We start from the raw sequence: 12,489 nt of genomic DNA, 5'->3' as shown, positions 1-12,489 counted from the left end.
ATCAAAACACCTTTAAAAAAAATTATGTCCTATAGGTTGAACACAAGAAAACAAGACAGACAGACGGACCGATAAGATTATATTAGAATTTCTGAGTTAAATCCGTATCGATTGACATAATAGAATGCGTCTATCTTATGTCTTAAATATATCCTTGTACTACAAGTGGTGTAGGGTATAAAAATTAAAAATATTGTGAAAATTATAACTAGTGGTTAGTTTTGTTGCTGATTCTTTTATTTGAGTTTAGCATTTCCTTTATGATCTATGTTTACACATAATATTTATATTCTACTATATATATATCTATATATATATATATTTGTATATGCATATGTATATATACACATATTAGATTTATATATGCCTTTGTGTGATTGTATATATTGGTAGATAGAGGCGTATAGAGAGCATTTAACACAGACTTAATCTTTAGTGATTTTCTCATATTTCTTTTGGTTAATACTTATTAATATATAAAAGTTCGATACAAAGTATCGAAAAATCTAAAAAAAATCTTTAAAAAATTTAATAAGTTAAGACAAATAAACAAATAAGTAAAAGCAAAAACGCATGTAATTAGACCTTGCAACGACAAAAGTAAAACCTATTTCATATCCAGTCGAGTCCTATGGAAATATCCAAGTTATTTGCACTGTTACATAAGAGATGAAAATAAGCGTAACTATGTATGTAAGTAATAAGTAAACACTGCCTCTAGAGTCAGTCTAGTTCTAATATGCATAAAGAATTTGCAGATTTGGACAATCGCTGGCAGAAGCGTAAGTGCGTAAGTGCATATACTTACGAATATATAAGATATATATAATATATATAATGAGCAATATTGCCAAAAAGAGTCAGTCGAAGATTAATAATATCCTAGCAGAACCGTAAGTGGGCTGCAGAGGGTCGTAGCAGCAAAGCGGGAACTCTGTCTTGCAATTGATCGCGAACTGAAAATGATGCGAGACATTTTCTTTTAAAATATTATATAACTCACTCTTTTACCTAATTTCGGTAAGGTCGCAATGAAAGGTCGCTTGAAAGTTCCTCTAGAGATTTAAATATCAAATGTACTCCAATCGCGCTAACTGATAATATAAAATTCCCTACAAATTCAATTTGCTATAGCAAAAGCTCTTTGAAAGATATAAAGAGCAAGAGCGACCGGAACACTGACACCAGGACCCACGAACAAAGTTACAAGCAATTGATTTTTCAATTTTAACTGAATTTACATAAAAATTATAAGTTATTCGAATTAATGAAAACGTGTCGGTTAGCTAATCTGAATTATTTTTGAACTGAAACATAGGTTTAACATTAGTTTCGAAGTCTAGATTGGTACATATTGTCATAATAATAGACTACAATAGTCCCTTTGTGTGGTGTATTTGTAGATAGCTCCTGAGCGATGGGGCATTTAATTGAAAATTTATGCGGAGTTATATTTATATCTCAATTCTTACAATCTTGGCGACGGACATATGTGCAGACAATAATAAATCGTTTAAGAATCAGACACACTGATGCAAAAGCGTATGCCATTCGTTAGATGCCTAAGCCCTAGTTTTATGACAAGTCTAGCTTACTCCCTGATCAATCATACACTGGTCAAAAGTTTATGCCATTCATTAGATCTGTAAGGTCTACTTTTATGGAAAGTTTCCTTTAGTTTCTTATAAATCGTGTCGGAATCACGTTCTGATTAAAAATGTACGTTATGCGCAAGGTCGTTTATGGCAAATCTTAGCTTAGTTTCTGATAAATCATCTCAGAATCGTATTCTGATGACATATCTATGTTATGCGTTAGATCCCTAAGGCCTATTTTTATGGCAAGTCTAGATTACACTCAATATTCGGTGGTCGGTAAAACAAATAAAATTTAATTGGCATTTTTTTTTAAGTACTAATAAAAAAATAAAATAAAAAAATTCAATTAAAGCAAAATAGAAAAATAAAAATATTTATTAAAAATTTGTGTTTTTTTTTTTTTAATTTCGCTAAAAAATCCATTATTCATATATTTATTAAGATGGACACAAAACTTTTTGCGGCAGATTTATTTTTTAATTTTATTATATGCCGTTTTTCTTGTTATATGAGGTGCAGAGAAGACGAAAATACAAATACATATAAAGAATGCACACAACACACAGTTTTACACAACATTGACTTATAAGTTATATTATAATTTATATAAATTTATTACAATTGTTTAAAGACATATAAAAGAAAAAAAAAAAAAAAAAACTAAAAGTGTAGTAAAGAAATATTTGATGCTAATGGTGGGTCGTATGTTACTTTTTTTTTTCAAAAGAAAAATAGACAACTTGTGTTATTATGAGACATTTTTTTTTTTTTTTTGATTAGTGTGCTTTTTGGTGCGCAATTCCGATTATTTTTTTTCATTTCTTTTGTGTGTGTGTGTGTGTGTGAGTGTGTATGTATATGTGCATAGATATTATGTAGTTTAGTGCAGCTTAAAATTATCTTGTGATTATAAGAAGAGATTGGGATTGATTTTTTCTAATACTTATTGCATAAATCCACACACATGTATATACACACACACACGCACATGTACGCACAAAACATTTTCGCCGAAAATCTAATTGTTATTACACATGCCATATATTAATAAATAAATGATTAATTATTAATTGCACTAATAAATACATATCATGTTTGTGTATGAGTAAATTTGTAAATATTTGGTTTTTTGCTTAAGTGATCAATTTTTTCTTCAAATTTTTTTGTTTTTATTCCTTTTTTTATATTTGTAAATATTTTTTTTTTAGTCGTTCTGGTATTAAAAGCGCTAAGAACGTCGTAGAATGTTTATTTTTGTTTTTTCTTTTTAGTTTTGCTTTAAGTAATTTGGTCCAATGTTTCGTTAAATAGAATTGTATGTAATTTCCGGCGTTAATTGTTGTTGTTAGTTTTCTATTTTTTTTTCTTTGTTTTTTTTTTTTTTTTTATATTTATAAATTATAAAGCTTTAACTTTTACATTTTTCTTAGTCATTGGAACGTACTTTACGCAAAGATCCACGATTAAATTTGCAGATAGATTCGAGTAAAGCTGAACGATTCTTTTCTAGGCCATTATCTTCATTTACATCATTGTCATTACCGCCATGATGATCGTCACTGGTTGTTATATTTGGTGTAGAAGATTGCCTTTCAACATTAGCTAAAGAGGTGGATTGCCCCGGGCTGTGCTGCTGAGCGAATTGATTATGGTTGGAAGCTTGTTTCGATCGCTGATAAGCAGAGGGTGTTGGTGGTGGTGCTAAAAAATATAATATCAAATAAGTAAATGCATTTAAAAAAGTGTATATTTTGGGGAAACGAAATATTAAATTGGAAAATATAAAATTTTTTTTTTTTCTCCTTAGTTTTTGGGGAAAAAATAAATCAAGAAAAATTTATCTTTAAATCAATAAAAATAGGAAAGAAAAAGGATGTAAAAATTGTTTTTCGATAAAAGGCACAATTTTTCAAATCGTGAAAATAAAAAAAAAACTATTTTTCCAATTAAACAAAAAAAATTTTTTTGATAAAAGGCGCAATTTTTCAAATACATGAAAATAAAAAAAAAACTGTTTTTTCAATTAAACAAGAAAAATTTTTTTAAGTAAAATTTTCAATAATTTTGGTACTTTTCTTTTTTATTTTTATAGAGAAAAATGTCATTAAATACATAATATTAACAATTTTTCTTTCTTCACTTCTGGAAAAAATTTCGAAGTTAAGAACAGTTTTCCTAATTTCTTGCTGGAAAGAATGAATTTTTTTTAGAAGGGAGAGATGTTAAAATTTGTGTAGAGTTTTTATGAAAAAATTAAAAAAGAATACAAAATTATAAATTAACAATAAAAGATGTGAATTAAAAAAAAAAATTAAAATAATTGCTTTTAATTTTTTCTTGCATTTTTCTGAAGAATTCAAGATGTTTCGCAACTAATAGTAACTTTGGATTTCTGACATATGGAGTAGACTGATAATATAACCTTTCGAGCAATTTGAGCGAACTAAAGGCCGTTTTCAAGCTTGTTTCTTGAAAATTAATTATGGAATTTATTAAATTCAAATTGTTTAGAAGTGGATATGAAAATAAAGGTGTAGAAAAATCGAAAGGAAAAGTATTCGAAAGTCTGCCTTAATTGACTTGCAGTATTGTTTCCAAATCGCTCTTATAATAATAGAAACTTACATTTAAAAATTGGTTCTCTATGATCCGGCGATGTTAAAGTTGCACCCGTAGTATCACAACGTTGGAATATAATGGTCGAACTGGAACTAGCAGTTGCGCCGCTAGCAACATCCGCGTATTCTGGAACAGATCCGCTGGCCGTTGCTATTAAGGAAATGCGACCATTGTTGGCTTGTAATGATGCTTGTTGCTTAAGTTTTGATTGTTTGTGCTCAAGTTTCTAAAAGAAAATATTGTAAAAATTTCAAATTTTTAGGTTTTCTCTTCAGTGCTCTACGCTTACCGCCTTTTGTTTAGTTTTACGTTTCTCCTCTTCTGAACTCATTAGCTCTTGGACGCGTACAATGCGTTTTTGATTTTTTACCGATTTCTGTTCATCCCTTAAGCGATTTTCAGCTTTTTGTACTGCTTGTTTAATCATTTCTTTGGCATTTAATGTTAATTTAAAATGAGGTTTCAATGTGTCATCAACATTTGTTAACTGACTATGACCGGCGGCATGCTGTTCGAAAAATGTGTGATTCAACAATTGTTCTAATGTTGGTAAATTTGTTCTACAAGCGTCGCGTGATAAAATGCTTTCAAGAAGATTTTCTGAGAGACACATAAACAAGACACAATTGCTTTTCCTTAGTTTTATGACAATAAAATAAAGACTCACTTAAACTTTCTGGGCATTCAGAAATTTGTCTAACTACTGATTCCTGCAATGGATAACCTTGAGCCATTTCAAATAGAACATGGCCGAAACAATAAACATCTATGGCCTCGGGCGTATGTATTTTACTATGTTGTACAAAAAATGGACGATAAAAAGCTGGTACTCCTAATATATAGTTTTCAATGTCCAACAATTTAACGCAATCATCGATAATGACGACGTTACCGGAGTGTAAATGGCCTATGTTAAGAAGGCACAAAAATATCTTTAGAAGCTGCTAAATGCAATTTGAATTTATTATTTACCGTAAGGAAAACCCTTAGAGTGTAGGAATATTAAAGCTTCTAGGATTTGTTTGCCGTAGTTTGCCACTTGTTTCATTGATAAGGCCGTGCGCCCCTTGGGATTACCGTATTTACTTAGAAAAGTATTTTTGGGAGTGGCCATGCACAAAATATCCTTTAGGGAGCCTTGTTTATGAAATCTTGCAAATTAAAGGCAAAAAAAAAAGAATCCATGTTTTTATTAAAAAAATTTTTTATACACTAATATGCCGTTACTTACTTTCTTATGGTGAGGCATCCACTCTCATTGTGTGCTGCGTATACCACGGATTCAATGTGAGGATGCTGTAAACTTGTGACACTTTTAAATATACCTGTTAGTTCCTTCTCCTCAATATATTTATCAGGACCGTACTCCGACCATTCTAACACTAATTCACAGCCTTCTAATTTATTCAAATCAATGGAAGTTGAGAACATTGTGCCGCTACCGCTACCACTGCCATTATTACTGGCATTCGAGGCCAGAAAATGTTTGCTTTGTGAATGTGTTTGTGAGCTACTTTTAACCAACTTATTACTAGCCTTCGAATCTGGTGGCTTGGGTGTTACTTTAAAGTAATGCTTACGCAAACGCCAACCTTGTTAAACATGTCAAAATTAAGCAAAGTTAAACATTGTTAAACATTGTTAAACATGCCAAAATTAAGCCAACCTATTGCCCCAAGGGAGGTACCTAAATTCCATAAATTTTCATGCCGCAAACACAGTAAAGCATTTTGAACCGCTTGATCTATTTGAATTGCAAAAAAACTGCTATTATTTCTAATAAATGATTTTTTATTTCGATGGGTACATACCATGGAATGATTGTGAATAAGTGTCCGGATCGACAAAACGTTTCGCTGGAAGCGATGATGCCAATATTGGATTCATTAGTATGTCGTTTATGTACTGTTGCAGAGCTTGCCTTCTTTCAGCTATAAAGTCTGGACGCATATTACCAAAAAGACGTTTTCCCGGCAATGATAACGGTATACCCGATTTAATAAAATTTTTATGCAACGTGACGAAATCATTGTAACGCTTTAATAAACGCCAGCAATTCTCTTTTGAAGGACCACGTTGTAAACGCAGCAAATATTCCTATTTATAAAATCAAACGAAATTAAGTTGCAAATTTTTGCAGAAGTTGCAAAAAAATCGTATTTAAATAAAACAAAAATCTGTAACCCTTAGCGAACAAGTGTCTTTTCAGATTACTATTGTATACACATATTCATATATCTTGAACAAGTATCGTGTATATATATTATTGATTTTTCTCTTCTTCCACACCAACTAATAAATAATAGAAAGACACGTTCATATTCGTAAGACATCAAGAGTAAAAAATTTCTACAATTTTTTTTTGCGAAAGTTTAATAGCCAACTATACTATTATTCAGGTTTTTCATACGCAACGTATTTGTTTAGTTAAAGTGATGCTTGCATAAGTAACAAGTACGTTTGCTCGATCTCTTTCATTTTACCTTCACCTTTCACATTGTGTCCTATTGCCAATTATTTGATAAACACTTGTTATTTTGGATAAGATATTGCTCCTTACCGTATGTCCATTAACTTCTTGGGCGGTTTCTATGATACAGCTTATCAGTATCGTGTCGTCTATATTTTCATTGCATTGATGGTAGCGCCTCTCAAATATGGCCATGGATTGTAAATGCAAACATTTTAATATTCACTTAAATAAAAAAATAATAAAAATAATTTTCACTTAGTATGCTTAATAACTCTCTTCTTTTCAATTGTCCACATAAAAATTTAGTTTTGTTTATTAAGACCTTCTCTGCCTATAATTAAATAAAGAATTCACCACTAGATAGTATAGCTAATAAAATAGATAAAGTTAACAACATGCGACTTGTCGTTCCATTTCATTACGTTTATATCTCGCAATTTGCGTAGTCGCGTCATTCTATCTAGACTACTCTTCTTTTAAATATTTTTATTTCAATCCTACTCATCAACTCATCAACTTTACAGGTTTTTGATTTTAAAAAATCAGCAAAAGGACTTAACATTATTTAATTTTACATATTGGCTTTTAATGATTTAATGCAGCAAATAATTTAACATCCACCCACTTTTGTTCTTTCCTCGTAAAGAAGACTTTATATGCCTATTTCAACAAGAACCCGTCCATTTGATCGGTAAATTCGGCATAGTCTTAGAAATTAAGATTGAAGACTAAACTTTGGCAGAAATATTCCTTGGCGGATGGAAAATACGAGTTTAAAAAAAAGGGCGCGATCTATTCATAGCCAAACCCACAACGTAGAAAAAACTATTGCAACCTCCGAAAACACCGAAATTTTTTTTAGTGTTTTGGTTTATAGCTATTATTGTTATAAGCCCACAGATTTCATAAAATTAATAGCGGTTTACTTAACACGGAACAAATGGGTGCGCATTTCTGAAAGGCGAAGGAAACACAAAAAGCTTAATGAGCTAGCACGATACAAACTAGTAATTTCTTGAACGACTTGAAAATTAAAAAACATATAACTGCCAAATATGCCGGTTAAAAATGTTATTAATAATCAAAAATAAATGGTCAATTTGAAACTTATTTTTAACTTGTCGATTTAAAATTTCTTGTGGGTCAACCGATGATCTTGAACGTTGCTTACCGGATCGTTACCTATAATAATGAAGGACAGCAACAATCATTTCGGAAATAATTTGACATCTATATACATTTGATGCAAGTGGGTAGAAGATGGTATAGAAAACTTGCGAGTTGCTATTTAATCGGTCAACGCCATTGGTTAAAGATGATATACAAAGAATTGAGTAAATTTGAATAAATAACAAGCATAAGCATTTTCGTGAAGGTTTTTAAACTAATTAAGTTGACAATAAAATTAGACAACCTAAGAAAGTACTGTTTGATGTCAAAAATCCTTTATGAACTGGACGTGGTCGTTGGTACTACAACTTATGTTTCCTCTAGGCCTAGTCGTATTTTGAATTTTATTGTACGTTATGTGTATAATATTAGTAGCGCTTTGCAGATGGTAATGGTGTGGTTAGTAGTCATTTGTAGATGATATTTTGATCATAATTCATGCAAGTCTGGTTAACAGCGGTTTGTAGAAGCTAAGGTCTTTATGTGAAATTTTTCTTGTTTTCACTCGCCTGCAAGGTTATTGTAAAATGTCTATATTGTTTGCTTTGAAAATAAATTCAGTAAATGCTCTAAGATCTCCCATTTTTTAAAAAAAATTTCATTCTTTTCGGTCTTGCGTATGCTATTATTCATTTTCCGCTGGTGTATTTCTCTTTAAAATTTCTTCTTCTTCTTTCGTTCATTTATTGCGTACTATAAATAATCCTTTGTTGCATTTTATTATGATATACGATCTTCGTTATTTTCGACAACTGGCAACGCCAACTGTTTGCTGATGTGTTTTACAATTTTTTCTCAAATTTCTACAGTTCTCTAGTAGAATTTTTATTAACTCCTTTATTTGTATTATTTAGAACTTGTTGAGTTTAAAGCTTGACTAAACGAATAACTAAAAATCAACAATAAAAATATTTTAAATAAAATATTTGCGTGTTTCATAAATTTACTTATAAAAAAAAAAAAGACCGTAAAGACTTCGCACGAAACGAGGAACTAAGCGAAAAAAGTAGATTAACTTCCTATTTTTTTGCCCGGAATACAAAAGAAATACACCAATATTTCATCAATAATGAATATGAAAAAAAAGTGTAAAGTGGAATTATTAAAGTTAATAAAGTGAATCTTATTCCAATAGCTGTTCAAGAAATCAGAGAAATAATTCGTCATTTTATGCGCTCTGTTCTGTTCTTGCATTGACTTTGCTGGTATGTTGTTAGTGTTTGTATTTATGCTTGTGTTTGGCTGGCTGCCTGCTGTTTAAGTATTTAGCATTTTCGTTCTCTGCGCATAAAACATGAATTGCAAGCTAAAAGCAGTAAATAAAATAAAAATTTTTGAAAAGAACTGACAAAAAAAAAATATAGCAATTGGAAGATGTGTGAATAGTGTTGTTGATAGGAAGAGAAACAAGGAGAGAGAGAAAGATATAAACCACAAAGCATAACATGAAAGCAGACTTAAAAACAGTAGCATTACTTTAAATTTTATGCAAACACGTAGACACGATGTCACGTACAACTAGAAAACAAGTGATATTTAGATGGAGGTTTAAATTATAGACAAATTGTTATTAAACTTTGTAAGAAAAGAGAAATTATAAAACTTTTTTTATTGAAATTAAATTGTTTCCATTAATTATAGATTATGAGAAAAACAGAAAGCTTATTGCTTTGCTGTTCTTTAAGATCAATGTGGGTTATACTGAAAGGCAAGATTCGTTCCATTTTAATACGATTCACGTTGAAAGATAATCATTTTGGGTTTCGTCGTAAACAAAATTGTCAACAATTTTATAATTTTTTTTTTTTGCTTTCGCATTTAATATTTCTTAATTGGTAACCTTGTTATTATAGTCAACCCCGCCTAAAGCTTGTTATCAAATTACTCTTAATTAAAATTGCTAATCATCGCGAAATGCTGTAATAGGTTACAACGAACACACTTACAGAAAAAACGTTTAAAATTAATATTTCTTCAAAAAGAATTTTAGAAAATTGTTTCTTAAAGGCTTTCTACGTCCCGGTTTGTGGGGAAAATTACACAATTTTGTAAAAATTTGTATAAGAATGAAAAATAATTTTATTCCTCAATGCACAAGAATATCAATTTCATTTGAAATTTAGATTAAGCTGAGACTTAAGAAAAATTTAAATCATTGTTAGTGAGGACAAGCGTACCGTCTTCAATTTGAATTTTAAATCAGCCACGAAGTCTTGGAATTTAAAGAGGAAACATAAAAGACCAAATAGAAGTTGTATGACGCCTTTGAATTAAATGTTCGCGCTATATGTATTCGGAATGACAAAGAAATCCTTGGATTACATGCATATTATTATATTTTACTAATAATAAGGTGCAACGTACATGGTCTCCATCCAAGAAAGCGTCTTTCTTTTAGGTAATGTTAAAAAACAAATTATTGAAAATCAAGTACAGGAAAGTTTTGATTCTGCAGACACAATTCCAATTAAAAAGAAAGATCATACTTCATTGTTTTGATAGCCATCAGGCAAAGATGGCCGGCTATTTCCTCTTAGATATAGTAGCCACTACTCAGAAATAACTTTCGACGATGTTATGGGGTGTGATAAGCTTGTGACTCGGAATCGTCCGTCCGTTTAGCGAATAGAATTCATAAACTGAAACTGAAAGTTAGTTTCGCAGGTATGCAGCAAAAAGCATTCGAAAAGGAACGTTTTAGTCTTTTCTCTAGACACACATACACACGCACACACACAAACAAACATTGCTCTTAACAATTTCCACAAATATATATTAGCACCATGAAAGATTCCCGACCCACAAACTCTTATGTTCACAACTAACGAAAGAACTTTGGGATTGTTGTATAAATGCCTTTGGTAATCAAGGAGATTTGGAAGTTTTTTCTTGCAAAATCGCTCCATTTTGCCTTCTTGGGCGGGCAGTGGCGCATGTTCAGCAAATTATTCAAATTTTTTTTAATAAAAATTTTCCACATAACATAATAGCTGTAGATTTCAACAACGCCCTGAGAACCGTATAAGACATGTTTCGGCAAATTTGCACATAGCGTTTCACGCAATCAAGGCAAAAAATGAGTTATTGGAATGCAAGTTCTATAAAGTGGCTTCTTGACGTCATATCTGAATGATTTATAACCAAGATTGAATATGGTCATTGAATTGCCTTGAGACCCCTTATTTTCGTAATCCGTTGACTTCTTAATACCTTTTAAAATCCTTTTAAAATTCTATTTTTTTGAAAGAAAAAAAATCTTTTTTGTTTCCCACGTTTATTATTCATCATTATATTCATTGTCAATTGTTTCTGTTAGAAAATATTCAAATTTTCCTCATATTTTTCGTCTCCCACCCACATACAATCGCAGGCATACGCACACATTAAATCTCGTTTATAATTCATAATTATTATTAAATTTTACCCCATTAGCTCTTAAATTGAGAAAATTTTTTCGCAAAATAAAAGCAAAAACAAATATCAACAAAAATACAGGAAAGCAAAAAAAGAAAAGAAAAAAAGAAAAATTTATAATCATCTTGGGTAGAAACTTGTACACTCATCATCAACGCGTTCAAATAAAAATATTTTATTTATATCTTATATAATAATGTGGAATTTCTATGGAAATTTCTATGTGGCGAAGTAATGAATGAATCGTATGTAAATAAGGGGAAAATCCTGCATTCTAAGCTTGGTATCGATAACAATTAGAAATGCATATCAAGGAGAGAAAGACCAAGATAGATAAGTGAGAAAGAGCAGCGTTGAGCTTGTGAGAGCGACATCTACTCTCTCAATGAAGTTTTAGAAACCATTTCTTTTTTGTGGATGATAAGTGATTTCCTTTTTTTTTTAGAGCCCTTTTCGGGCAAAGAGTAAGGGCAAATAAACTTTTCAAAAACTGACTTGTAGCCCTATGTGGTCCTGGGATAGTCAGCTGGTAAACGGTTTAAGTGATTTGAGCAATGTCTGCTATATGCTTCACTTTTGCGGTAGTGGAGACTCAACAGAAAGGCACAATCGAAATGATTCCGTTTTATAGGAATGCATATATATCGTCACACCCCCATGAAAACTAGACCAGGTGTGGAAATAATGATTATAGGTATTTGAAGGACTTCTTCTGTAAATAAAAGTCAAAACAAAATTTTGGAACATTTTACGTTTTAAAACCGTTTTTTTGAAGATTGACAATTAAGAAGGATGAAAATGACGCATTCGACAATTCTGCTCCAATTAAAAAGACTACGGCCATGATCCGTTGTGCAGATTGGAATGATTTTTACAAAGATTTCATGTGCTTTAATGTTAATAATAATTATTGAAGAGTTTTGGAAACCTTAGATTCTGACCTGTAGAAATACCGTTACGTCGCAGTTTTTCTTTTTAAAAAAAAAATTATTTGAAAAAGTTTTTAATTACTTTAGTAAATTGCGCATAAATTTATATCAATAAAATGATTGAATTTTCGTCCTTCATAAGAACATGACTCTTTGGAAATTAATAATCCGTTGATTTACAAAAAGAGTGCGTCCAGCCCGAAAAACGGAATTCAAAGAACAACTTTCAAAGCAACGTTCGCCTTGACGACGAATTATCGTCCAAGAACACATCGAAGATATGAAG

The 12,489-nt window shown here is 30.9% G+C and overlaps 2 protein-coding genes across 2 annotated transcripts in view; one reads left to right on the top strand and one right to left on the bottom strand.

Annotated features, from left to right (window-relative positions):
- Positions 1 to 2,423: 2,423 nt before the first annotated feature.
- LOC119636979 (PX domain-containing protein kinase-like protein) lies at positions 2,424 to 6,987 on the bottom strand. The gene is made up of 9 exons (XM_038032744.1): positions 6,778 to 6,987; positions 6,029 to 6,314; positions 5,884 to 5,961; positions 5,449 to 5,809; positions 5,190 to 5,368; positions 4,885 to 5,124; positions 4,507 to 4,817; positions 4,224 to 4,443; positions 2,424 to 3,299 (listed from the first exon to the last, which is right to left on the bottom strand). The coding sequence occupies exons 1-9, from the start codon at positions 6,880 to 6,882 to the stop codon at positions 3,025 to 3,027; spliced, it is 2,055 nt and encodes a 684-aa protein (XP_037888672.1). The 5' UTR covers positions 6,883 to 6,987; the 3' UTR covers positions 2,424 to 3,024.
- Positions 6,988 to 8,679: 1,692 nt separating this feature from the next.
- LOC119637045 (serine/threonine-protein kinase N) overlaps positions 8,680 to 12,489 on the top strand; it is a 128,201-nt gene continuing 124,391 nt past the window's right edge. Inside the window, exon 1 of the mRNA XM_038032841.1 lies at positions 8,680 to 9,065. The gene's annotated coding sequence lies outside the window, so the exon portion shown is untranslated. The remainder of the gene's footprint in view (positions 9,066 to 12,489) is intronic.

This window comes from Glossina fuscipes, unplaced genomic scaffold (genome assembly GCF_014805625.2).
Source record: "Glossina fuscipes isolate IAEA_lab_2018 unplaced genomic scaffold, Yale_Gfus_2 42, whole genome shotgun sequence".
Taxonomy (NCBI): Eukaryota; Metazoa; Arthropoda; class Insecta; order Diptera; family Glossinidae; genus Glossina; species Glossina fuscipes.
The sequence above is the reverse complement of the archived record's forward strand: the minus strand, read 5'-3'. Positions and strand labels throughout refer to the sequence as shown.